The 25,529-nt window shown below is 40.6% G+C and overlaps 1 protein-coding gene and 1 long non-coding RNA gene across 2 annotated transcripts in view; one reads left to right on the plus strand and one right to left on the minus strand.

The window, feature by feature from the left end:
• The window catches only part of KIAA0319 (KIAA0319 ortholog), a 30,706-nt gene extending 5,787 nt beyond the window's left edge, over positions 1 to 24,919 (plus strand). Inside the window, exons 6-20 of the mRNA XM_018563789.1 lie at positions 2,624 to 2,711; positions 4,642 to 4,734; positions 4,819 to 4,951; positions 5,729 to 5,957; positions 7,210 to 7,333; positions 9,677 to 9,809; positions 10,627 to 10,775; positions 13,337 to 13,488; positions 14,656 to 14,794; positions 16,076 to 16,235; positions 18,950 to 19,092; positions 19,722 to 19,844; positions 21,566 to 21,656; positions 23,184 to 23,275; positions 24,635 to 24,919. Of these exons, the coding sequence (XP_018419291.1) occupies positions 2,624 to 2,711; positions 4,642 to 4,734; positions 4,819 to 4,951; positions 5,729 to 5,957; positions 7,210 to 7,333; positions 9,677 to 9,809; positions 10,627 to 10,775; positions 13,337 to 13,488; positions 14,656 to 14,794; positions 16,076 to 16,235; positions 18,950 to 19,092; positions 19,722 to 19,844; positions 21,566 to 21,656; positions 23,184 to 23,275; positions 24,635 to 24,813 (2,028 nt within the window). The 3' untranslated portion in view covers positions 24,814 to 24,919. The remainder of the gene's footprint in view (positions 1 to 2,623; positions 2,712 to 4,641; positions 4,735 to 4,818; positions 4,952 to 5,728; positions 5,958 to 7,209; positions 7,334 to 9,676; positions 9,810 to 10,626; positions 10,776 to 13,336; positions 13,489 to 14,655; positions 14,795 to 16,075; positions 16,236 to 18,949; positions 19,093 to 19,721; positions 19,845 to 21,565; positions 21,657 to 23,183; positions 23,276 to 24,634) is intronic.
• Positions 3,867 to 16,156, minus strand: LOC108792902. Its single transcript, XR_001941605.1, has 3 exons — positions 16,078 to 16,156; positions 7,469 to 7,476; positions 3,867 to 3,879 (listed from the first exon to the last, which is right to left on the minus strand). It is a non-coding gene; the product is annotated as an uncharacterized LOC108792902 (long non-coding RNA).
• Positions 24,920 to 25,529: the final 610 nt, after the last annotated feature.

The following is a 25,529-nucleotide window of genomic DNA, read 5'->3' on the forward strand; positions in this document are numbered from 1 at the left end:
ATATATATATATACACCCCGCACATCATGTATGCCAGGTTCGGCTGCCCCTCCTGCTGGCCCAGGAAAGCCATGGTGGGTGTTGGTGGCAAAATGGAAGGGAGACCAATGAACATACATAATGTGAATGAACCCAGAGGTGATGATGAATTGGTCACTTCCGGGATCACAGAGGCTTAATCAGCTTCAGTGGAGTAGAAAGGTGAGATTAGCAATCTACCAGACCCCTAATGTCTTCTTAAAGAAAACCTGTCACATATAATGTGCTATTGGCCCCCTATGTGATAGCAACCAAATAAAAAAATACCCCCCTAAAAAAAATTCAAAGCCCACTACCCCCATGTACACGCATTTACATAGCCTAACACATATGTTGGGTGTATCTATGTGCACCCGTCTTTCTGCCTTGAGGAAGGGACCCTGCGCGGCCCCGAAACGTCGGCTTTTTGGATCACTGTGACGTCTTGTCCAATAAAGGGACATATTCATCTTCATTATTGAGTGCTGGTGATTTGCTTCTTTATCCTGTGTTTGCACGGCGCCATCCGTGGTTAACATTACGAGCACCATTTTACTTATTGGCCGGGACTGCTGTGAGGTGTGCGGAGAGCTCCTCCATCAATCTACTATCATTTCGCCACACGCCAAAATGAGAGTAATAATTCTAGGGTCATTATTCATGGTGAATTCTTAAATGTTGACCTGTAAAAGGTTTTAAAGCATAACCTATGGACAATTTGCAAAAACATCTGACAATGTAAGGGTTAAAATGCAGTATTGTCTATGCTGTGTAATCCACAATTAGCTACTGATATGCATAGCTAGTTTTTTGCTTACTGAGCCAAAAAGAAGTAAGGTTTTTTATAGTTACTTATTATGTTGCTTCATTAATTTATTCATTTCTTTATTCATTCTTTAGGTACTTACAAGGATACGTGTTAGGAATCAATGCTTCTTTATCCTGTGTTTGCACGGCGCCATCCGTGGTTAACATTACGAGCACCATTTTACTTATTGGCCGGGACTGCTGTGAGGTGTGCGGAGAGCTCCTCCATCAATCTACTATCATTTCGCCACACGCCAAAATGAGAGTAATAATTCTAGGGTCATTATTCATGGTGAATTCTTAAATGTTGACCTGTAAAAGGTTTTAAAGCATAACCTATGGACAATTTGCAAAAACATCTGACAATGTAAGGGTTAAAATGCAGTATTGTCTATGCTGTGTAATCCACAATTAGCTACTGATATGCATAGCTAGTTTTTTGCTTACTGAGCCAAAAAGAAGTAAGGTTTTTTATAGTTACTTATTATGTTGCTTCATTAATTTATTCATTTCTTTATTCATTCTTTAGGTACTTACAAGGATACGTGTTAGGAATCATGGGGCAGCTTAAAATTAACTTTTGGCCAGGCTATGTACTGTACATTGAAGTATTTACATATTCTAAGCAGCTGGGTCACTGTGGGAGTGGGGTGAGCTCAGAGAGAATGACTTGAATGGCTTTACTGTGTCATGTACCTGGAAGGAGACCAACTTGAACAGGGAGCTGCTCCTGCACCACTTGCCTGACTCCCCTGGAGGTGGAGACAGGAGGAGTGTGGGCTCAGGGAAGCCGATGCAGTGTCTTGTGCAGCTTTGGTACCATTGCTAGAGTGCGATGACCTGGAGGCGATAGACAGAACAGGCAGCCGACTGAGCAGTCTAACAAGGCTTTAGCTGGATTTGGCTGGCAGAGCACGATGTCAAAGTAGCAGAGCCTGAATGGAGCTACTGGAAGATCAGGATGGTAGTCGGGGTCACAAGCCAGGGTCATATACTGTATGTCAGGTATACAGAAGTAGTGCCAAATCGGTGGATGCAAAGGATACGGGTCACAAGCCAGGGTCAAGCACAGCAGAGATTGAAGCCAAGTTCAAGGTGCCAAATTGGTAGACAGGAGAGAGGTCAGGAACGTAAACCAGAGACAAACACAGGTCAGCAGAATCACAGGAATGGGCAACAGGAACACAGGGAACAGCTGAAGACAAGTCAGCAATGGTTTCAATACTCACATTAAATTTATAGTCCATTTGGCGCCAATGAGCAGACTTGTATGTGTGCGCATGAACATGTGCATCACGCTAATGTTTGCATGCAAAGTCTCCAACGTCAGCGCCTTTGTGCATATTTCCGTGCACATATCCATACTCACGATTTCCAGCATGCACGCCTGTGTGCACGATTCAGGGCATGTTTGCCCACAATTTTGAGGATAGGACCGCATGCTCGTACCAGCCTCTTTGTGAGTACCTTACTCACTACTTCTGTTGTGAACTTTGAGGAGGAGCTGCTCCAGTGTGACTGCAGACACGGTGGCCAGTGGGGGCTTGTTTTCAAGTTAATTTACTGGTTTTTAAGAATATGTACTGAATATATTATTCATAACCTGGTCACAGGTTCATTTTAAGCTAACCCTACTGGCCCAGACTTCTCTTTTTCTGGTCACAGACTCCAACAGTTTAGAAGAGTAGAATCCCTGTCCAGCTAGGAGATATAATGTCATCTGGTTGGATGTCCCAATTGACAATGTGGAAGGAATGTCATGTATGGTGTTACTTATTATGTGTTTTAAATGTTTCAGGTCACAGCAGGTCTATATACATTGAGAGTGGCAGTGTCTGGAGAACATGCCTCTGGAGAAGGATTTCTTAATGTTACCATCAAGCCAGGTAATAACTGAGACATTAGGAATGGCTTTATTATATGTATTTTTTTATTTGAAAATATTATGCTGTGGAAGTGTACTTTGTAATGTTTACCCCTGTATATGCTTAGGCGCTTCTCCTGAAACAAGTGCTTCTTTTACACTGGTAGTATACATACCCTAGAGCAGGGGTCTCAAACTCAATTCACTTGAGGGCCGCTGGACAAATTTTCTTCTCCCATGGGGGCCACTTGCCAAATTTTATACTTCAATATAAAATGTAACTGTATTTAGTACCAGTGATAATATTTGCGTGTGTTTATAATGTCAGTATGTGTTTGTGATGGTTTCTACATATATTAATGTCAGTATATTTTTTGAATGGGTGACAGCTGCTGCATGTAAACGTCAGATTAGGGATTCCTGCTGCAGGAAAATGCAAGTTCCTGATGCAGGAATCCCTAATCACACCTGAACTTACAGGTGTGAATGGGGCCTAATATACACACGGAAAAATGCAACCCCCTCTCCACACACACACTAATACACAATAATACATTCACATCCCCCCTGTTCCCTGCACCTGCTGATACACACTCATATAAAGTTAAAATAAAGAGCCCCCTCACCTGCTTACATTATTGCAGGGAGGAGGCACAATCCCTGGTGATCCCGTGGTTGATTAGTAAGGTCTGCACCTTTAGCTGGTGCAGGCTTTACTAATCCATCCTTTCGGCCACCGCTGAGTGAAGACTGTCAGAATTCCGGGTGAAAGCAACAGAGTGCTGGCACTGACAGGAGCAGCTATGGGGTCTGCATCTGACAGAGAATCAGGTACGCAGTCCGTGACTGTGGACCATCTAGTACTGGTTTGCAAGCTGGAATTGGCCCGCGAGCTGGTACTTTGAGACCCTTGTCCTAGAGAGTACTTCTGTAAGGTAAATTAAACTCAAATTAAGTTCACATTTTTTAAAACAACCACAAAGATTTTTTTTGTAATTCAAAGAGTCTTTTATTAAATTGTATATATGTTTATAGTTTGCAGATAATATCTCTACAGATTTTAGGGGTGTACTTAGCAAACATTTGCTTTTCTCAGTGGATACATACTGTGATAAAAAGAGATATAAAACTGTTGGACACCAAACCTAAGGATATAATCCTTTTGATGGACAAGTCTGTCCATATGCAGTCTATCTCTTCATGATAAGCAGCACATACTGTACATAGATTATTTTAGTACAGTAAAAGCACTTTTTTTATATGCCAATACCTAATAGAATGAAGTACTCTACAGAAATGCATCCAAGCTCTTAGCTTACCTCACTACAGTAACTGAATCTGATTGGTTACTATTAGCCACTGTATTGTGCCACCCCACCTCTACCTAACTGATTTGTTAGCCATAGTATTACGCTAACAAGAGCAAAATGAATAGCAACACATGGCATGCTTAGGGTGGAGGCAGGTAGGCTGACAACCTGGCATAGTTTGTTTCAATACATTTGGGGCCAACATTTAGAAGAGTTAAGAAAACTATTGCCCTACTCTGCTAGCAATTCCATTTTGGACACATTAATCCAAAACCTGTAGGTATATGTACACTAATCAACCACTAAATGGGCACAAACTGTACAGAGGCAGGCAGAGTCAGTCCAGGACTTTTTATAATAATTGGGAAAGTGTTATTGACAATCCATCCAATGTGCTGGTGGCTTGTTTCCTTCCCTGGCAGCCCTGCTGCCCCACAACCCCTTTCACTGTTTTGAATTCACATCTAAGGAACACCAAGGACCAAGGTAGGTCAAAAAACTGTAGAATAGTTAGATTTTTTTTTTTTGCTTGTACATTAATGACCATACACTATTTTTATCTGTTATTACATTATATTAAAGATTTGATTTCAAAACTGCATGGCCAGTCTCATAATTACCTGATTTACTTCATTTCTCTAGCAGCTAGATTAAATCTGGGGCCAGTCGCAGTTGTGTCTCCAAGAATACAGGAAGTGTCTCTTCCTTCAACATCTGTCTTCATTGATGGACTCCGTAAGCATGTCTATTTCCTTCCCTTTAAAAGGTGCAATATTTATTTTTATCAAAGCACTGAGTTATCTTATGTCTCCAACACAGAGAGCAGCGATGATGATAAAATCATGGCATATCTCTGGGAAGAAATTGCAGGACCTTCACATGACTTGAAGACAATAGGAGAGGAATCAGTTTTACCTCTCTCTGATCTGGAGCCTGGAAATTATACATATCGGTGAGAATAATCTCATGTTTAGTTTACTAATTTGTATTGAAATTTTTAGTCTATTACGGGAGTGAGCTTGGAGTGGTTTCCTACTTTACAACACACACAGGACCATGGGGAACAAAAGTAGCCACCCTCCAGAAGGAAGGACAGTGTTAGCATGCATTCAGAGACAATTTGAGGATCTACAGCTGAGTGATACACAAATAAGATACATTTTTGTTAATAGTTCAGGTACTTGAATATATTTTTAAGATTTAACTCCTGAGTTTAGTGTCACTTTAATTTAATTTACAATCACATATTGTAAAGACTAATGGCTAGCTGGGGTATGGCATGTATTTTATTGGTTCCATGATTTTTTTAGGTATGACCAGGGCCGGATTTCCCACAAGGCCAACCAAGGCCCGGTCTTGGGGCAGCAGGGACTAGATGGGCAGCAGGGGTGTGTAATTCCTATCTCCTGATGCCCAGGACATGCAGTTCCAGGCACCGGGTGGGTAGTTGTTTTCTACATTTAGCCCTGCTTTGGACAAGCAGAGCTAAATGTACAGCGGGGAAGCCTCCGCTTGTGTTGTACAAGTGATCCTGGCGATGTTCCCGAGATCACTTGTATGCAGCCTGCAGGTCTGCCATTCTCCATGGGGGGTGGTTGGTGGGTAGGGGGCGCATTGAGGAACCTGGCCTTGGGGCAGCAGAGAGAGTAAATCCAGCCCTGGGTACGACAGTGTACTAATCTTAAGTGTGTTGTGAAACTAGATTTACATATGTTTTCTTCTTTGACAGGTTGACTGTAACTGACTCAGATGGGGCTACAAATTTTACTGAAGCCTCTGTAATAGTTCACAAACCTGTAGATAAACCACCGATTGCCAATGCTGGACCTAATCAAATTATAACACTTCCCCAAAATCATATCGATCTGAATGCGAATCAGAGCAAGGATGACCATGAAATTATAGGCTATGAGTGGTCGCTGAGCCCCAGCAGTAATGGGAAAGTAGTGACTATGCAGGTAATACAGATAATTCTTGTGTCTGTTGGAGTATTTGTGGACAGTATCAAATGTGGACATATGTCTCATGTAGAACATTGCGGACAGAGAAATTCACTCTATTCGCTTCTCCATAGAGTTGGTTAATCACATCACAAAAATCACATAATGAAAACCTGTCGTTCATCATCCAATAAGATATTTACTCTATTTTTTCCAGTGTAAATGTGAATGTGAAAGAATTCGCAGCAGAAGTGGATGCTGCCACTTTTGGGTCGCGACCCACAGGTTGAGAACCGCTGCTAGAAAGGGACAATGTAAACCCGATTGGGTGGAGCTCTGAATGCTGATAGGGCATTGGCCAAGTGTGGGTGGTGACAATATTAGTAAAAGAAGGACGGAACAAGCCTAGTCTACGTCAAGCTCGACCTCCTGTGTGTCCCCGGTCTCCCGGCCAATCATAGGTGCAGGAGGAGGAAACAAAAAAGTGGTCTGTGTCACTGTCCAAGTGTCCCAGAATTACAGGGACTGGGGACTGATATCACCGATATAGCGGTGCAAGGGGGAGGGAGAAGACGAGGGTCAATAACCGGCTCATAACACATAAGAAATGATTTAAATGATAAAAAAATTGGATAAAAAGATTAATAGAAGATAAATCAGAGACCTCCATTAATATAACAAACATAATAAGTAAAAGGGGGCTTCTAAACAGGGGGTTAAAAGGGAGGAAGCCAGCTCAAGACCTTCATTTAAACCTGTGGGATGAAGACTACTGAGAGAATATATCCAAAAAGCTTCTTTCTGGCATCATTTCTTAAATCTTAAGCCCTATCATCTCAATCCCGAAAACCTTTTACCCTTCAGGATTTGATTTGTGGGCCTCTAAAAAAATGTTGTGGAAGTTAATGGTCATCTGCTTTCTTGAGGATCTTCCTTTTATGTTCCCCAAATCTGATCCTCAATGTTCTTGTTGTGCGCCCCACATACAGCTTACCACAAGGGCAGATGATACCATAGATGACGTATTGCGATGCACAATTGATAAATTGCCTAAATGGGAAAGTTTGGCCCCCAGAATAAGAAAGTTTGGCAGTAAGTACATGCGGTTGATCCACGCTTCATGGATCGCTTTTCAGAGGGAAGGTAAAGTCTACCACCTCTGTGAAGGAGGTCTAAGTGACAGAGATTGTTCATTGTTATTTTTTTGTGACAAAACAGCCCCGATGCTGGAGTTTTGGGTTAACTGTGGTTTGAACTTTGTGTTGCACAGGGTGAACGCTCCCTATACCTTCAAGCTAAAGTAGAACAGGCTGGAGAGTATGTATTTCAGCTGACAGTGACAGATTCCGCCAAGCAGAAGTCTACGGCTCAAGTGACTGTAACTGTGGAGCCTGGTAGGTGAGGCGACTAATCATATATGTGCTTCTGCATGACTGGCTGAGGGGGCAAGTAGTTGTAAGCTCTGAATGTTCACTTGTTACATGCGGTATGATTTTCTATGGAAATGAATGCCGGCCTGGACAAATCACGCAGAGATCTAATAGCCAGCTGAAAAACCGGGAGTACCGATATCGGGGTACAAGTACTCGCCCAAATACTCGGTATCGGCACTGATACTAGTATCGGTATCGAGGCATTCCTAGTGTGTTCAGTGATTAGGTAAACCCCATTTCCACTAGGCGCCATCTAGTGGCAGCTGGTGAAGCTGCAGTCAGTAAAACTGCATATAAAATGCTTAAAGCAGAAATCCAGGCAGAATTTTAACTAACCCTTGCAGTTTTTTAGCACCCTTGACTAGGTGCTAAAAAAAGGAAGGTTATACTCACTCGATTCTAGGAGCTGGTTTGCTCTTAGACCAGTCCCTGGAGCCTCTCTCCCCCTCCGCTCCAGCGGTTTAAGGTCCCATAAATCATACACAGTGTATAGACGTGAGGATGCTGAGCAAGATTCCAGCGCTGCTGCATAGGAGGAGAGAGGCTTCAGGGATCAGAGTAGCAGGCAGCAGGCTCGGCGATTCAGGTGAGTATAACTTTTTTTAGCACCTAGACAAAAATGAGCAGTTAACCCTTGCAGTATGGGATGGTAGCCCCACTGCATGGGTTAAGAACACCTTTGCCCAAAGTTCTTCTTTGAATAGCTGGTCGCTCGAGAGAGGTTTTTTTCATCCTCATGGTGACCTGGCGACCAGGATTTTTCCAGCCCTGAACTTAGATATGCATTTGTGTGCCATGTGTCTGTAAGAGAAAATGTGGTGTGTAGTTATATGACTAAAGATATAAGGGATGCTTTTAAAACGAAGTTAGTAGCTTCTTTTAGCATACAACAAGTTACTGTTCCATCTGTGAACCTGTTTAATTTAAAACTAAAAGCCCTGCATATGACTATTTTACCTAGGAAAGAAAAACCCCTCAGATGTTGGCTTCACTTTGTTGCTAGGGATTTTACTGACTTGCGGGCCCTGCCTACCTTCCTTCACCTTTTTCAGTGAGACTACCCTTAATGGACACTAAAGTGATTTCAATGAACAAGTGGCTGATAGTTGGGCAGGGTTTAGGTCAGAATGCATGAAAGTGAAATAAGTAGTAGTAAAGTGAAACCAATATCCAATGGGTCCACCGGTCATTTATTCAACTAATAAGTTAATGGAAGACATTTTATGATTCCTACTCTTAGACAGTTTTAAATGTGTAAAACGGCTGACAGGTTCCCTTTAAAAGTTCCCATAAATGGTTCATGCAAATTGGGTTCACTTTAACTCCATTATAATGATGTACATGTGTATGGGCCAATATACCATCACAGTCAACTCCATACCAATAATTATTTTGGTATGAAGATCCTGGTTCTAAATTGAATGCACCTTTAAGTGCGTATGGCTGTTGCCTAGGTGCTTAATATGTGCCCTGCCCCGACCTTAAGTTTGCCTTGTCTTCTGAACACATCCAGAGCATTAAAAGTAAAACTGAAGGGAAAACTTTTTTTTTAAAGTTTTGGATAGAGTCAGAGAGGGTTATAACCCGTCAGGTTTTTTTGCCATCTGTAACCTACTTTAGAGATTTCCTTTTACTTCCTCTCTGATAGCCACAAAAGGGAGTAAGGGGAAATCTCTCCAAAGTGAGAGAACTCCTGGTAGTGGGCAAGGTCATCACAACTAGTGTCCCCATGAGAAGATTTCCCATCTATTGCTTTGATGACAACCCAAAATTTGGGATTCTCTTTGACTTTCAGTTTCAGTGATAACAGTCAGCAGCACAAATATAGAGTGCAAAACTCCCTCACTGTTCCCTTTCCACTTTATCCAAAACTAAAAGAATTTTTTTTGGGTTCAGTTGCATTTAATATTACATGTATAGTTCAGTTTTAGGATGACCTGAGTGAGCTGGATCCTATAGGCCAGGGGTAGGTAAACTTTGTCCCTTCAGCTGTGGCAAAACTACAAATCCATTCAGGCCTCTGGCCCTGGGAGTCATGCCTGTGGCTGTAATAGTCTTGCAATGCCTCCTGGGATTTGTAGTTTCACCACAGCTAGAGGGCAGAAGTTTGGCTACCTCTGCTATAGACTACAGACTCTTCAGGAGACTAATATGGTGCCAGAACTGTAAATTCGTCTTAGCTCTGAATGTTATTGGCTGTTGTTGGTTGTTCAGTAGCATCCCAGATCTCCTGCACAGGCCATATGCCTCATAAACAAATGGCTATCACTCTGTTGTTATATTAGTTATATTTTATTCCTGCAGAAAATAATAGTCCACCTGTAGCAGAGGCTGGGCCAGACAAAGAACTGACTTTTCCTGTGGAATCTACAACATTGGACGGAAGCAAAAGTAAAGATGACCATGGCATTGTGTCCTATGAATGGGAGAACCTCAGGTATTAGCTTATAAAGCAGCATCACTACAGATTGTCCCCGAAAAGAATCAAAAGATAACCAGACTTGATATTATTTATTGTCTGTAAAGTTATAGATGCCTGTCCATGCAAGACAAAGGAGGATGTCTAGGAAAGGATGCTCATCCATATGATTTTAGCTTTTAGCTATGGAGATAATTGTTCTGTTACATTACAAATATCAGAGACCCTTATGCTCTATCTTCCATATCTCCTACAGGGAAATTATAGTGTATGTTTAGTGAACACATATTTTTAGTTATTATTGTATGTTATAGGGAACCTCTAGAGGTGTTAATTGTGCCTAAGTAGTACCCTAAAAATTTGCTTTTTATCTTGAAGCCTCCCGGTTCCCTGATTGGCTAGGAAGCTGGCTTCACTTGTTGCTAGGCCAGGCTGCCTAGCAACAAGTGAAGGCAGCTTCCTAGCCAATCAGGAAGCTGGGAGGCAGGTCATGACGTCCCGCTCGGCATCCTGATTGGTCAGGAAGCCAGACTGCCTCGGAAAGTGAAGCCAGTGTTTATTCAATAGAACACAAACTTCACAGGCAATCAGGAAGCCTGATAAACTGGGCCAACAGTACCCCGGGATGTCGGTATCGGTATTCGATATCAACAAACGCTGGAAAAAAGATATCAGTACTCGTACTTGATGCCGAAAAACCAGTATCGGTGAATCCCTAGTAGAAGGAGTTCACAATAGTAAACATTGTCTTGTAAAGGAATCTACTGCTGCAGGCTTTATATTTTAATCTGTGCTCATTTTGCTGTTTTAACATAAGCGTGTCCCCTTTTTGCAGTGGGCCAACCACAGTGACAATTCAGAACAATGATAAGCCAGTGGCTGTTGTTTCTGATCTGCACATTGGAACATATCGCTTTCGCTTGACTGTCAAGGACCAGCAAGGGTTGAGCAGCACAGCTCCTGTTTCCATCACAGTTAAAGAAGGTAAATACATATTTCATGACGAGGTGTGCTAATAGCTTATGGTTAGACATGGGTTGTGCCTCTATAAATGCTGATTTATAAAATGACACACAAACTACAATATTATCTTAATATACTTTATTATTATTCTAAAAGATCATAATGACTCCTCCACTTAGCGTAATTCATTGTCCCCCACTCTTCCTTGAGCAGAAAGTTAGGTAGGTAGCAAATAACATCATGAGGTGGTCATTCTTTATTTCTTGGTGAGAGTTTCCAGTTTCTAGTGAGCTTAAAGTGACACTAAACTCAAAAGTTAAACCTTAAAAATGCATTCAAGTACCCCAACTATTAAAAAAAATGTATGTTATTTGTGTATCACTCGGCTCAAATCATCTCTGAATTGACACTCTCCTTCCTTCTGGAGGGTGGCAACTTTTGTTCCCCATGGTCCCTGTGTGTGTTGTAATGTAGCCACTACCCCAAGCTCATTCCCGTGCTGGACTACAATCACAATAGAAAAATTAGTAAACTAAATGTGAGATTGTAGTCCATCATGAGAGTGAGAAAATAACATCAGATAAGATACATTTTTGTTAATAGTTAAGGTACTTGAATGCATTTTTAAGGTTTAACTTCTGAGTTTAATGTCACTTTAATGTTGTAGGAGATGGGTAAGGATTAGGGATGCAACGAAATTGAATTTTTAGACCAAAACTACAAATAAAAAAATTTGTAAGGCTGAAACTGAAACTGCTTATTTTTTTCCAACCTTTTTGAAAATGTTTTAAATTATTTTTAAATTATTTTATTTTTTTCTATTTATATTATTTATTTTCTTTTTGTTTTTACTTTACCGTTGGGAGCTTCAATGAAATATCAGGGGTCTGAACAGACCCCTGATATTTCTCTTTAAAATAGAAAGCGGTGTGCGGTGCGTCGAGGAGTGAGCTGTCACAAGAGGCCAAGCTTTCCTCCTGCACTGCTCTGCTCAGCCTCCTGTGACAGCAAGTCAGGATGGAGAGCAGAGGAGTCAGGATGGAGAGCGGGTTACAAACACTCAGCGATCACAGTGTGCTTACTGTTTCCCCAGTTTTGAATAAACCTGAAGTGCGCCACATCACTTCCTGTTTATTCATGTTTGTGGACATAGTGACTCATACTATATCCACAGTTTATAATGGAAAGGAGCACTCATTATAAAGGCTTCCTGTTCATTCCTAACAGGGGCTGCAGAATAAGAGATTGAGGACTCTGTGTCTCTTTTTCTCTTTCAAAAGGGAAATATTAGGGGTCTGATATTTCCCCAAAGCCCCCAACAGTAAAATAAATAAATAAATAATAATAATACAAATTAAATAATTAAACAAATATTCTAAAAAATGTTAAAATGGTTAAAAACGTTATTTTCGATTTTGGCCTGTCAATTTTTTTTATTTTCAGTTTCGGTCTAAAAATTCTATTTGGGTGCATCTTTATTATGTAGATCGGGGTCAGCAACCATTTCCACAACAAGTGCAGTTTTTACAAGCATCAGACAACCTCATGTGCCAGTGAACAATAGCACTATAGTTTTTAATCTTGCCGCTCATAGTTGTGCTGCTAATGGCAAGTTAAGTTAATTTATTATACACAGCACTACAGCATCACATGAGGATCTCAGACCAGCCCTGATTTCTGTGCCTTCAGACCTCAGATCACCCCCAATGTACGTATGCACTTCAGACCTCAAATTAGCCCCAATGCCCACATGCACTTCAGAACTCAGATTAGCCCCAATGCACACATGCACTTCAGAACTCAGATTAGCCCCAATTTCTGTAACTTCAGAGCTCAGATTAGCCCCAATTTCTGTACCTTCAGACCTCAGATCATCCCCAATGCATGCATACACCTTAGACTTCAGATCAACCCCAACAGGCTATGCATTTAACATAGACCTGAAGTTGTTTGTTTGGTGCACAAGCCTCCATTCTGATAAGATGTATTTTCTTAGGATCACATCTAATTTATATCATTTTAGGCATTGGACTTGGCTGTCACATTATTCCTTGCACTGAAAAGCCTACCCCATCTTGGTTTATTTGTCGTTGTTCTGAAATGCAGCTTGGAATGCAATGCAATACAAAATTCTGGGAAATCTACTTTGCAGTTGCCAATAACCCCATGGAAATGTACCTTTGTTACTTCAAATGCCAATATCAAGGTTTGGGGTGCTTACTATAGCACATTTGCAATTTACTTGCTGCTTCAAAAATATGGAGCACAAAACAGCTTTCACCATAACTGGCTTTTTAACACTTTTTGGGGGGAATCACAAGCCAGGTTGAAAATAAGACCATAGTCTCTTGTATTGTGAAGCAATCCTTGTGCATTCTTTTTTATGCAAGGGTACCAAATCTATCCACGTCTATATATGTTATTTCATTTAATTCTCCAAACAGCCCAAAAACATTGCTACAATAAGTTACCCTTTAAGAAATCTAAAAGGTAAACCCTGACTTTGCTAAAATGTAGACCTGTACATTTTATAAAAATGTATTTAGAAAGACTATGACTTAAATGTTTATTTTTGTTTATAGGGAAAAATAGCCCTCCTAAGGCTCATGCTGGTGGAACACGTGTCCTTGTTTTTCCAAATAATTCAATTTCTCTGGATGGATCAAAGTCTGTTGATAATCAAGGGATAGTATCATACCAGTGGAGTAAAGATGGTCAAAGCCCAGCTGCCGGGGTAAGTAAATATAAAGATTAGGACATTCTAAATTGTCCACCCAAATTTAAATTGACACTAAACTCTGGAGTTAAATCTTAAAAAGGCATTCAAGTACCTTAACTATTAACAAAAATGTAGCTTATTTGTGTATCACTCAGCTGTAGATCCTCAAATCATCTATGAATTGGTGCTGACACTGTCCTTCCTTCTGGAGGGTGGCTACTTTTTTCCCATGGTCCCTGTGTGTTGTAAAGTAGCCACCAGTCCAAGCTCACTCTCATGATGAAGTGCAATCTCACGTTTAGTTTTCTAATTTGCATTTAGATTGTAGCCCATCATGTGAGTGAGCTTGGAGTGGTGGCTACTTTACAACACACACAGGGACTATGGGAACACGGATCCAGTAGAGGAGCAGACCTGAAAGAGAAAGTTCTCTCTCAAGTCCGCTCCTCTGCAAATTGGCACAAGGCAGTTGGCGGAGCAATAGCCATGCTGCTATTGGCTATTGCAATTTGAAATAGCCAGTAGCAGGCCGGTTATTGCAAAGCCCACTGCCTTCTGTCAATCAGTAGAGGAGCAAACCTGAGAGCGGCCTTTCTCTCTCAGGTGCTCTCCTTTGCGGGAGCAATAGCCATCCTGCTACTGGCAATTTCAAATTGCAATAGCAGGAAGGCTATTGCTCCGCCCACTGCCTTCTGTCAATCAGCAGAGGAACGGATCTGAGAGAGACACTTACAGGTCTCCTTGCAAACCTGTGACTAGACAGTTAAAGGAGACACAGCATAAGGTCATCTCTCCATCACTCTGCTCTCTCCTATTATCTTGCTCTGAAGCACAGCTGATTGGCTTCATGTTCTTCTTTTCCCTCTCTGTCTGAACTCTGCAGTACAAGAAATGCAAAAATACCAGGTCAAATTCAAATACCTATACTGCCTAAATTTTAAAAATACATTTAAGGCTGTATTAATAAATACAGAGGGGCATCAAGAGCAGACATATCACTGACAGCATTCCTGATTGACATAAGAAACTATTAGGTGATTTAAGTTTCTAGCATTTACCAAAAACTGAAATACTCACTCTTTAATTCCATCTGAGAAGATGAAGTATATAAACATAAAGATTGTAAAAAATTGCATATTTTATTTTGTGAACTGTGAACTGTACAAATGCCATTATTTGCAGGATGTGATGGATTCATCTGAGCACAGACCGGTTCTTCAGCTTGCCAATCTGGTGGAAGGAATTTACCTGTTCCATTTGAAGGTCACAGATGCAAAAGGAGAGTCAGATATGGACACAGCGACAGTGGAAGTGCGTCCTGGTATGAATGTTAATACAACGTTAGGCAGATATAATTCATAGTTTACTTTTTTCACATGCATGCATATACAGTATGTGACTACAATATGCATGTAGATGTGACTACATTTTGACCAATATCAAAGAGAATATTTGATACAATAAAATCTGGATTGTGTGTCATGGGACTGGATCTGTGGCAGGATTGATCATACAAGTCATCTCAACTATTGGCAGCATATACTCACATATACTATTAATAACCTGTTTACATGTTGTACATACATTCTTTATACTGCCACATAGGTCTAAATGGTCTTATCTGCCCAATAATAGGCACATGTATTAATTAGATTTTATATGCTAGATGCATATTTAATTTCAGGTATAAGCCACTTATTACATTCAGATTCCAGTATGCTTGCTCTACTTATTAATGGGTGTTGTTCATACATTGATGCTATCAGTGATCATTGTTTAAGGTAGACGGAAAGGTTTGTCTGTGGATATTGTCATTAAATTAAAGTGAAACTAAACTAAGGAGTTAAATCTTGAAAAATGCATTCAAGTACCTTGTCTATTAACAATACTGCACCTTATTTGTGTATCACTCGGCTGTAGATCCTCAAATCATCTCTGAATTTGTGCTGACACTGTCCTTCCTTCTGAACAGTGCCTACTTTTTCCCCATGGTCCCTATGTCGTAGAGTAGCCACTGATCCAAGCTCATTCCTGTGATGGACTACAATCTCATGTTTTGTTTACTAATTTGTACTGAGATTGTGCTCCGTCACAGGAGTGAGCTTGGAGTGGTGGCTTCTTTAGCACTGACTTTAGTGCAAACTTGACCTGGCCTGGAATTTTAAAAGTAACAACAGCTCTGAAGTGCAGGCGCCATATTTTCCTTGCATTTGATTGTGTTGGTCCTTGATCCTAGGCCCAGGCAGTACATGAAATCCCGTCACCTGCTTCAACTTCTGATATTAGGTCCCATTGCCTGGTGTTCATCTGTGAAATTCCAGTGCTTCTCTTTCCCATTGAAATCTGGCAGCAATTAAGGCTCTTTGTACAGCGTAAGCCTAGGATTTAAGGATCTCCCCAAGGTCACAGGGGTTGGTTTGAATCCTAACACAAATACTTGCAGGAACAAATAAGTGCCTGTACTTTAGCTCTGTCTTAAAACATTTCAATGTCAACCACTTCTTGGTTTTCAATCACTTTTTCCCCTTCTAAATTTATTACTTTTTGAAATGGGTTTATAATTTTATATTCACCTAGTATGATCTTCTTTCTCTCACTAAAGACCCAAGGAAACAAAGCCTGGTTGAACTCATTTTAGAGGTTTCAGTCAGCCAACTGAGTGAACAACAGAAAGACACCTTGGTGAGACAGCTGGCTGTTCTTCTCAATGTCCTTGACTCCGATGTTAAAGTTCAGAAGATACAAGCACATTCAGATTTAAGGTATATGTACAGTTTATTGAATTTGGATTCCATTTAGATGATCCTTGAACTACATAGCTGTTGGTAATATGTATGTTTATCTTAAAACGTGCCATAAGGAGCCCAATTTCACTTAACCAATGTGATTCAAATGAGGATCAGACAATGTAGGGGTGTACATAGGTAACATAATGAGTGCTTCCAAAGTCAGATGCACTTGCTTTTGCTTAACAAATGTACAAGTCGGACCCACTCTTCCCTTAGCTTATTGATAGTAGGGAAGCATATAGTGACTGTACACACATACAGAAAGTTTAACACGACATTCATCTTAGCAGCACAATCAATGTTTCAGGCGAGTGTCAACACCAGCAGCCCCCAAATCCCTGCTAAGAGATTTGCTTCTAATCTTTTGTTGGTACGGTCCTTAAAGGAAGGGTCATCTTCTTTACTGATGGTCAAAGCTTGTAAAGGGGTACACAGGCGGGTCACATACTGGAGGTGTAGACCATTACTTCATGAAATTCTTGTTAAAGGGATAGTACCAGGAACTGCTTAAGGCAAATACTTTTTTTAGGGTAAGAAACACAGTGCCACAATGGCAGACTCTCTTTTAAGGTAGAAAGGGATCGAGAATCCAACAATGAGTCTTCCGGTGGGTCTCCGTCAGGATCAGAGATATTAGGAATCTCTGTGTCAGGCTATGTTGGAGAAGGTGTAAGTGGGATTTTTAAGCCCCTGCAAAAAGTCCACTTCCCCCCTCCCTCCTCCTTTTTCTTCTTCTTTCTTATGTCCTTTTCCTTTTCTTTCCCTTCCCTATCTTCCTCGCTCCCATTGCATGTATTATTCTGTCTCACTCTGGTTTCAATTTCCTTTTCTCTTCTTTCATCTTTCTCCTGTGCATCATTATATTATTGGACACATTGTTCGGGTTACAGCACTTTTCTTCAGGCTTCGGGAGAACGCCCTCCCACTTGGGTGACACACTGGGGACTTGCTTACCTGTTCAAGCTGGTTTGTCTGAAATGTGATCTTAATGATCTAACCAACACTGTGTAAGACCTTGTATTGTGTGACCTGTGCAAGATCTGGTCATTCTGTGCATTGTGCACTATGAAATCCAACACAAATCTTTTGAAAACAAAGAAACCCCTGCAATTGGCCACAAGGTGGACCAACTGAAGCATAAAACCTTGCATACATAATGTAAATAAGGCCCTAATTAGGTTTGTCACCCACAGAAGCAGGTCGCTGTTCTGTTAGGTGCCAGACATGTTGCTAACAAACAGAATTATGCTTTATCTTTAAGGATGAAGGCTACCCTAACTCTGCCAAGAATACTCATAGACCAGCTGAGCTTCAGGGATACCAGACTATGGTTTACAAGGGGTCTGCCATTTCCTACAGCAACCAGTTGAAGCAATGCTGTTGTTATAGCCTGATTTTTGTTGTTTTGTTTTTGTCTTACACTGGAGGCCCAGAGGCTTTTAACTTATGAGTTTGCAATCATGCACCGGCATCCTAATGCACCGGCATCCTAATGCACCAAGCCTTTTTACACGTCATTTGAACTCCTGACGCTGCAAACATGCACCAGCTGCCTAAGCATTGAGCCTCAGAAGCCAAGAAGCTGGGTGTTCATGCGCAAGTAAAGAACTGCGTCATCAAGTGAGAGGAAGACAGGGAGGCAGGAAATATGAAAGAGCGGTTTGGGCATAAATACTGCCTGGCCACTGTAGAAATCATATAAGGTAAATTTAAATAAATGGGAGGGCCTCCCTAGTGTCCAGTTTGCAAATTACATCAAAGTATAAGGCAAGTCCAGTAGTAAAATGGGAATTTTAACCCCTTAACAAAATAGCCAGTCAGCTACAGCTGTTTCTGCAGCAAAAAACAAACATGCAGCCTCAGTATTGAATAGCGGAAGAACCTCAAAACAGCATAAAGCCAGCTAGGTACCCACAACAAAGAGTCTTTAGTGACAGGTACAGGAACACTGCCACAGCTTTGGGCCTGATAACTCCACAAGGAATCTCCAGAAAACACTGGCCTGACCTGAAAAGTGTAGTCCTGTACTAACTGTACCACAGATGGGTAGTCACTAGTAACCATAAGACTGTTGCAGAGAAGACACTAATATACTTAATGAACTGGGAATACCTGCACTTGTTTGCCAACTGGAGAGACTTCCAGTATTTCCAGTACCTGGCCTAAATCTACCAGTAAGTGTTGATAGTAGAATAAAATCTTCTAATTCAAGAAAAAAAAAAATAGCAGAAAGTAAAGTTACACCAATTCTCCTAAGGACACTAAGCAAAACTGAGAAGGTATGAAGTGGGAAGGGATATAGCCTGGGGAAGGGATATAGCCTGGGGAAGGGGGGCTGGCGTTTAGTTTCCAATGTTTAGTTTTCCAGGTTGTCTAATTATCATCAAGCTGTGTCCTTCAATGGACGATAGAGAAAATCTTTACCCTGAACTCAGTAGGTGTGGTACATTAGTAAATACTGTGTCCTGTAATGTGTACTGTAATGTGGCCGATAGTAGGGACAATGTGGCCTTCTAAAGGTTTCAATTCGGTCACTGTTTTATCTGAGCTTGATATGGCTTGTCTAGATGGTGAGATGTCCAATGTCTAGTCACTTCTAAACAATGATTGTTGCCATTGCTTTGAATTAATAGGAATCCTCTTTTTTTTAAACTGTCTGACCATCTATATTCTGTTTACAAAAACAGCACTATGATCCTATTCTATGTCCAAAGCGGACATCCCGTTAAAACATGGAAGGCCACAGATGTTAAACAAACTCTTCAAAACCAGCTTTTGAAGGAAAAAGCAGATTTTCTATTGTACAAAGTGCTCAGAGTAGACACAGCAGGTAAGTTTTCTACATGATTTGTTTTGTACTCAGTACTTTTGTACCTTAGTCCATTTAACCTTTGTGTACCCTAGTCCATTTAACCTTTGCAGATCTATCATCTATAAAGATATGAGGAATGTTTCATTGATGCACATAAAATATTTGCTAAGCACTGGTCCTGTAGGCTTTCAAAACCTGCCCACAAGCATCAGAAGGCAGTTGGGCATGAAGGCAGCATCTGACTATAGAAAGAAAGATGTTTTGTATCTTTGCTAAAACAATGCATTTGCTTGTACATATGAAATAGGGAGAGGAAGCACTAGAAAAACAATAACGAACAGCTGGGAAATTCCATTTCAGTTGCTTGATTTTTACCTAAATATACCTGCATACATTGATCCCACCATAGCCAGCTGAATGAATAAAAGATACTTAGTTCATGATCAGGTTTTTTAACAGTCTCACATTTTACTGATTATGTGTAGGGAAAATATTCACTATAGCATTGTCATTAGGACCAGAGTTTAGCATCAATGCACTAACATCTACAAATGGATCACGTGTACTGATCTATATCTATACAAGATTTGTCTTTGTTTACAGACAACAATACAAACCAACTATGTTCATTTTACTCTCTATAATAGTGTGTCTGCTGAAATGTTCGGGACATGGACACTGTGACCCAATAACAAAATCCTGTCTTTGCTATCCCTTTTGGATGGAAAACTTCATCCAGCGTTATGTCAGTGATGGGGAAAGTAATTGTGGTGAGTACGTTCCCCTCGAATGTTTACTTTGCTTACTTCCCATAATCTCCATCCTTTTATAGTCCTAAAAGAACAACAATTCCTGGAGTTTTCTCTACACCACTGATCTCTGCTTGTGCTTTCTCCATCTTGGTCTATTTGAGATATATATATATATCTATATATATATAGATATATACATATACACACATATATATGTGTGATGTTATTGTTATAATGCTGGATTCATATAACAGACCTGATGCTTCAAACTGCAGTATCATATGCTGTCTGCTAAGTGACATTGCAAGCCTTAGCATATATGATGATAACATTTGATTTATGAAGGATGGTTATTGATTTACAGACATCTCAACTCCGGGCATCTCCCGCTATTAGATAGCGGGTCCCGGACACCAGGGAGAGAAACATTTTCTCCCGGAAAGGTTTAATCTGCTCTATCTTACAAAGCAAACCTTTCCGTGCTGTCTTTTTTTTCTCCTGACATCGCGGTCACCGGTCGACGTCAGTCAGAAAAAAAACCAAAACGGCATAGAAATGAATAGCTAGATTGCTATTGACTATTTCTATTTGCAATAGCCAATAGCAGACTAGCCATTGCACCCGCCCACTGCTACTGTCTATCAGCAGAGGTAGACCTGAAGTTCTCCATCAGGTCCACCTCTGCTGACAACAGCAGAGGGCGTGTCCAATAGCCAGCTTGCTATTGGCTATTGCAAATTGAAAAAGCCAATAGCAATCTAGCTATTACTTCCTATGTCGTTTTTTATTTCCTGACGGCAGCAGCCTCTGTCAGAACACTAAAAAAAACCAGCGGATAGCAAAGAAAGCATTGGCTATCTTTGCTATCTGCCATCATTTCAGGGGGGTGCTCTCTTCCTTGTTGTTGCACCCCCCCTGTGGAGAGAAGGGGGGGAGTTTACAGAGGGCACCTCCCTTAAATGAGTTATTTCAGGTTGGGATCCCTGGATTTTTGAAGGATTATGATTTATGAATCCAAATAGTATAGATGAATAAATCTTAGGTAGATCATAAATAACGTTTAAGTTGTTTTTTGTTTATTTTATGTGGCTATCCAATCGAAGCAAATGAGAAATTAGCATTTATTCACATTTATGAGCATGTTGCAAATAAAAACTGTCTGCATTGCCCAATGTCTTAGAAATAAATTTAAAGAAGAACTCTTAACCCCTGCAATGGGACTACCCCCGAACTGCAAAAGGTAAATGCTCATTTGTGTCACGGTTCAAAAAAGAAAATGTATGCTCACCCGAACCTCGGATCTAGCCGGCTATGACAGCATTCCCTCCAGCCTTTCTCCTCTTCTGCAGGAGCGGTGGTATGTCCCTCTGCATCCTCATGTCCTATACGCTGTATAGAATGTGATTACTTGAGGATTCTTAGACTGCTGCATTGAAGGGGAAGTTAGGCAGAAGGGTCTGGTCTAAGAGTGAGCCGTCTCCAAGGATCAAGTGACTATAACTTTTTTTAACTAGACACAAACGAGCACTTTCAGGGGTTGCCCCTCTGCAAGGGTTAATAAATTCTGCTTTAAGGACACTTTGAGAGACCCTTTTTTGGAGAATTGTTCCCCTTATTTCTTAATGCATTATCTTTTTTAAATGGGTGTAGATGGGGATAGCTCTGCTTGACACAATTTACAAAAAAAAACCATCCCATGAGCAAGATACGTTAATATTAGGTACTGATTTCTTTTGCAGATTGGAGTGTACTCTATATTACTGTGCTGACATTCGCCTTGGTTGCCTTTCTGATGGGCATGGTCTGGGTATGCATCTGTTGCTATAAAAGGTAAAAACACTTACTGGATTAACTAGACTCTTCTGTATTCACCACAATACTATTAGACCTCAGTCTGATATACTGAAACATTTTGGCTACATTTAGGGGAGTTAAGCTTGCCATACACCTTTGTTCAAAAATGTTCGTTTGATTTTCTAATAGTTCATGGGGTCTAACTGACGTTTGTTTTCAATCATAGTGATTAGGATAATTGAAAAAGTAGGATGGAAAAATGTTGGGGTTTCTTATCTAAACAAACAAAATTAAAACCAAGAATGTGATTTCCTTTGAGAAAAATCAAATATAATGCAATGCGAATGTGTGAGGCGCAAAAGAAACCTGTTTAAAACATATTGGATTCCATTCACGTAGCAGATCTGGTTAAGGGTTTTCCAACAAAATGATCTAACTTGATGGCAAGATTGAATGTTTTGATGAACACCTTCGAATGAATGTTCAAATTAAATTTGAATAGTGTATGATCAGCTTTACGTACTGCAAGAACTTTGGTGGCTGTAAAGCTGCCCATACACCTTATAAATATCGGCCGATGGCGTTTTCGTCCGATATTCGTAAGGTTGATGGGCAGTGTGCAACCGCAAATACTGTACAATCGATCGACTTTTGACTAACCAGCAGGTTAGAAAACTTCGGTCGATCGTATGATTTTCGCAAGGTTGGGGGCGTTTCCGTACGTCAAAATTCATACGATTTACACTGCACATGTGCAGGTGAAAATATGTGCGGTCGATTACCGCAATTCGTCCAGGTGTTTATCTGTTAATTACCGCTGATTCAACCTTGCGATAATCGGGGCAGGATGGGGCTGCCTTACGAAAATTGTACGTCGGTTCGATCATCGGACGAAAAGTTTCATCCGATGATCGCAAGGTGTATGGGCAGTTTTAGAAAAGACAAAGCCACAAATGTAATAGATAAGCAGTTTCAGAAACAAAGATTCAAGGAGACGGATCTGTGGGTTTGGTGAGCTCATTTCATACAAGAAGCTTTCATGACACATGCTCAAAGAGCATAGTAATAACACAGCCTAGCAGTAGCTGCTCACTTGTAGACTGCCCCTCTGTAACTGATACTCCATACAGAGCCATGTGACAAGACAAGGAAGGAGGCATGTCCCTCCTCTGCTCATTTAGCATTTGTTTCCTTAATAGACCTGAACAGCAGGGGAATAAAGTAGCAATATAGATGTAAAAACTGCATAGAACTTGCAACTAGCAGACACTAGAGCTCCACCTAATGGCTGTGCAGAGTAATATGAAACATTCATATGCAATATTTTGTATTTACAAGAAATACATCTTTTTTAATCTTTAGTCATAAAGAAATTTATGTAGAAAAAAACAACACATATTTCCATTAATTACCATGCACCCGTCCACTATTTGCAACTGGCTTCCAAGGGTCTATTACAGTAAATAGGCTATTTTAATTTAGATCTAAGTCTTTACCAAAACACATTTCCATTCTGCAATGTTACATTGGTTCTTGACGTAGAGATTTTTGTTTTCACACCAGCCGGAAGAGGACCAAAATAAGAAAGAAAACAAAATATACTATTCTGGACAATTTTGACGATCAAGAAAGAATGGCTCTGAGACCCAAATATGGTACGTAAAAACAAATCAGAAAAATCAGTTGTTTGACATGAATTTAACATTGAAGGTCAAATTTTATGTGTTTTATGATAGTGGATAGGATGAAGGAGACTGTCACAGGAGAAGCTGCACAAAGTTTACTTTAAAAAACATTACTAACAAAAGTGTGTCTGTGGGGATCGGTTGGGATTGCAACAGGTTTGGTGGTGGTGCGGGCAGAAGAGTTGAGGTGATGGCAGGTTCAATGGTGAGAGCGAGGGGGTATGGGAGCCAGGCACAATGAAGGAGGGGTGGTGGGGTGCAGGCATGGACCTGAAGTGGACATGTAGGCTATTGAATTGGAGACCAGCGGTAACCCAAAGCAGCTACATCACACTACATATTTGCTTACGCCAAAGACAATACCACATATGCGCGTCACCGCTGCCCATAAACACACTGCTCCATTTTCATCCACTGTGGCTACAAAACTGCTCCTTTTTTGGCCACCATTACTATAGAACCCCAGTGCCATAATCAAGTTCAAATTCAAAATGTATTTCTTCTTTTCTTTTCAAGGTAAAAGCATTTCACTTGAAATACAATACCACAACTAACAACTAACCAACTCAACTATTGAGCATTCAGTATTCTTATTTTTATCAGGCAATCTCTATTTTAAGCTGAAATGAAGGGGGAACTAAAACTCCATTTTACTTTCTGTCTTCTTCTTTTACACTAACTATAGAAGTATATCAGAGTAGTAACACAACATACTGTATGTGTGTGTTTGTATATCCTGGTCCAACACAATTTTATTCAAAGCCAATACCCAGGCAAAACTATTCCTGCAGCCCATTTTTTAAAACTTTTTTTATAATTACATGGTGAAGTGTTTTATACTCATCTAAGTCCGCCGTCTAGGTCCCTCACTGGTGTCATTTCCTGGTGCCCAATAGTCCCCTTCCAGGGACGTCATCACCTGCAGATTCTCTTCTTGATCTTAAGAGGAACTCAGCGCTGGACAACCAAAAGGACGCGCTGGACAACCATGGCATGCAGGCAGAGACGAGGACACCTGTATAAGGATACCACCCTACTGTAAACAAGAAGAGATAGAAGACTCGAGTCTGGAATGTCACATGACCGTGGTTTTAGGTGAGTAAAAGGGGCATTTACGTAGCGTTTTTCTTCTTCTTTAAATTAGAGGAGGGTAGGGTGTGGGTAGGAGCTTTCAGCTTTAACAGACTTCACATACAAAAAAGTACAGATAAGTTTCCCAATACCAGTCATTAACAAAAACAGGCTTTCTCAGGGGACCAAGGATTCTGTTCCGTTAAGCTGTAATATAAAGCACAAATTCATTGATCTGCCTTTCTTTCTGCTTGACAGGCATAAAGCACAGGAGCACAGAGCACAACTCCAGCCTTATGGTTTCAGAGTCAGAATTTGACAGCGACCAAGACACAATTTTCAGCCGTGACAAGGCAGACCAAGAGAACCCAAAAAATATATCCAGTGGAGCTCTCAAGAATGGCGCTCCTTTTAACTTCAGCTCTAAATGTAGATGAACTGGAGAAATAGTAAAAGAGATGTGTTTTGTGTCTGACCAAACTCAAAGCTGGAAGCCTTTCCTTTTACAGATCTACTGTATCCGATCTTAAAATACAGACTATGATACTGAATAAAAAAAAAAGCTTTTCAGCATCTCTAAGGACAAATCATAAGGGATAAATGGTGTGTTAATCATCAGACTATCAATGTCGCAGTACTGCGTTATTGTTGTCCTGGAAGACGCTGTGCAAGAAAATAAATTGCACCATTCACTTCTGAGCGTGCAAGCAACATTCAGTAATGTATAACAGCATGAAGCAAAATGTTGGGTTAGAGGCACAGTGGTTTTAGGTCAATGGCTATTCAATTATTTTTCATCCCCTGATGCCATTAGGTGTTTAGGGGGCTTTGGCATACAGATGCAATTCACATTACTAACTTTGGAGAACACATAAGGACATCTGTATGCGGGTGCTGGTAGATGGGTGCTTATAAACACACCCGCATCATCTACATAAATCTAGGCAGAGTATTACCACAAGCCTAACAGAAGAATGACCTGACCGTAGTAATGTTCATAAACCCCAATATGATAAATGATCCATTCCACTACAAATTGTGTATTTCTGAAACATTATTATAGCCTCTTTATTTTCATCGCCTCTACTCATGGATGGTGGATATATTTTCATATTTACACTCATAATACAGGTATGTCTATATCCATATAACC

The sequence above is a fragment of the Nanorana parkeri genome, unplaced genomic scaffold, assembly GCF_000935625.1.
Source record: "Nanorana parkeri isolate BGI_ZX_2015 unplaced genomic scaffold, ASM93562v1 scaffold696, whole genome shotgun sequence".
NCBI classification, from domain to species: Eukaryota; Metazoa; Chordata; class Amphibia; order Anura; family Dicroglossidae; genus Nanorana; species Nanorana parkeri.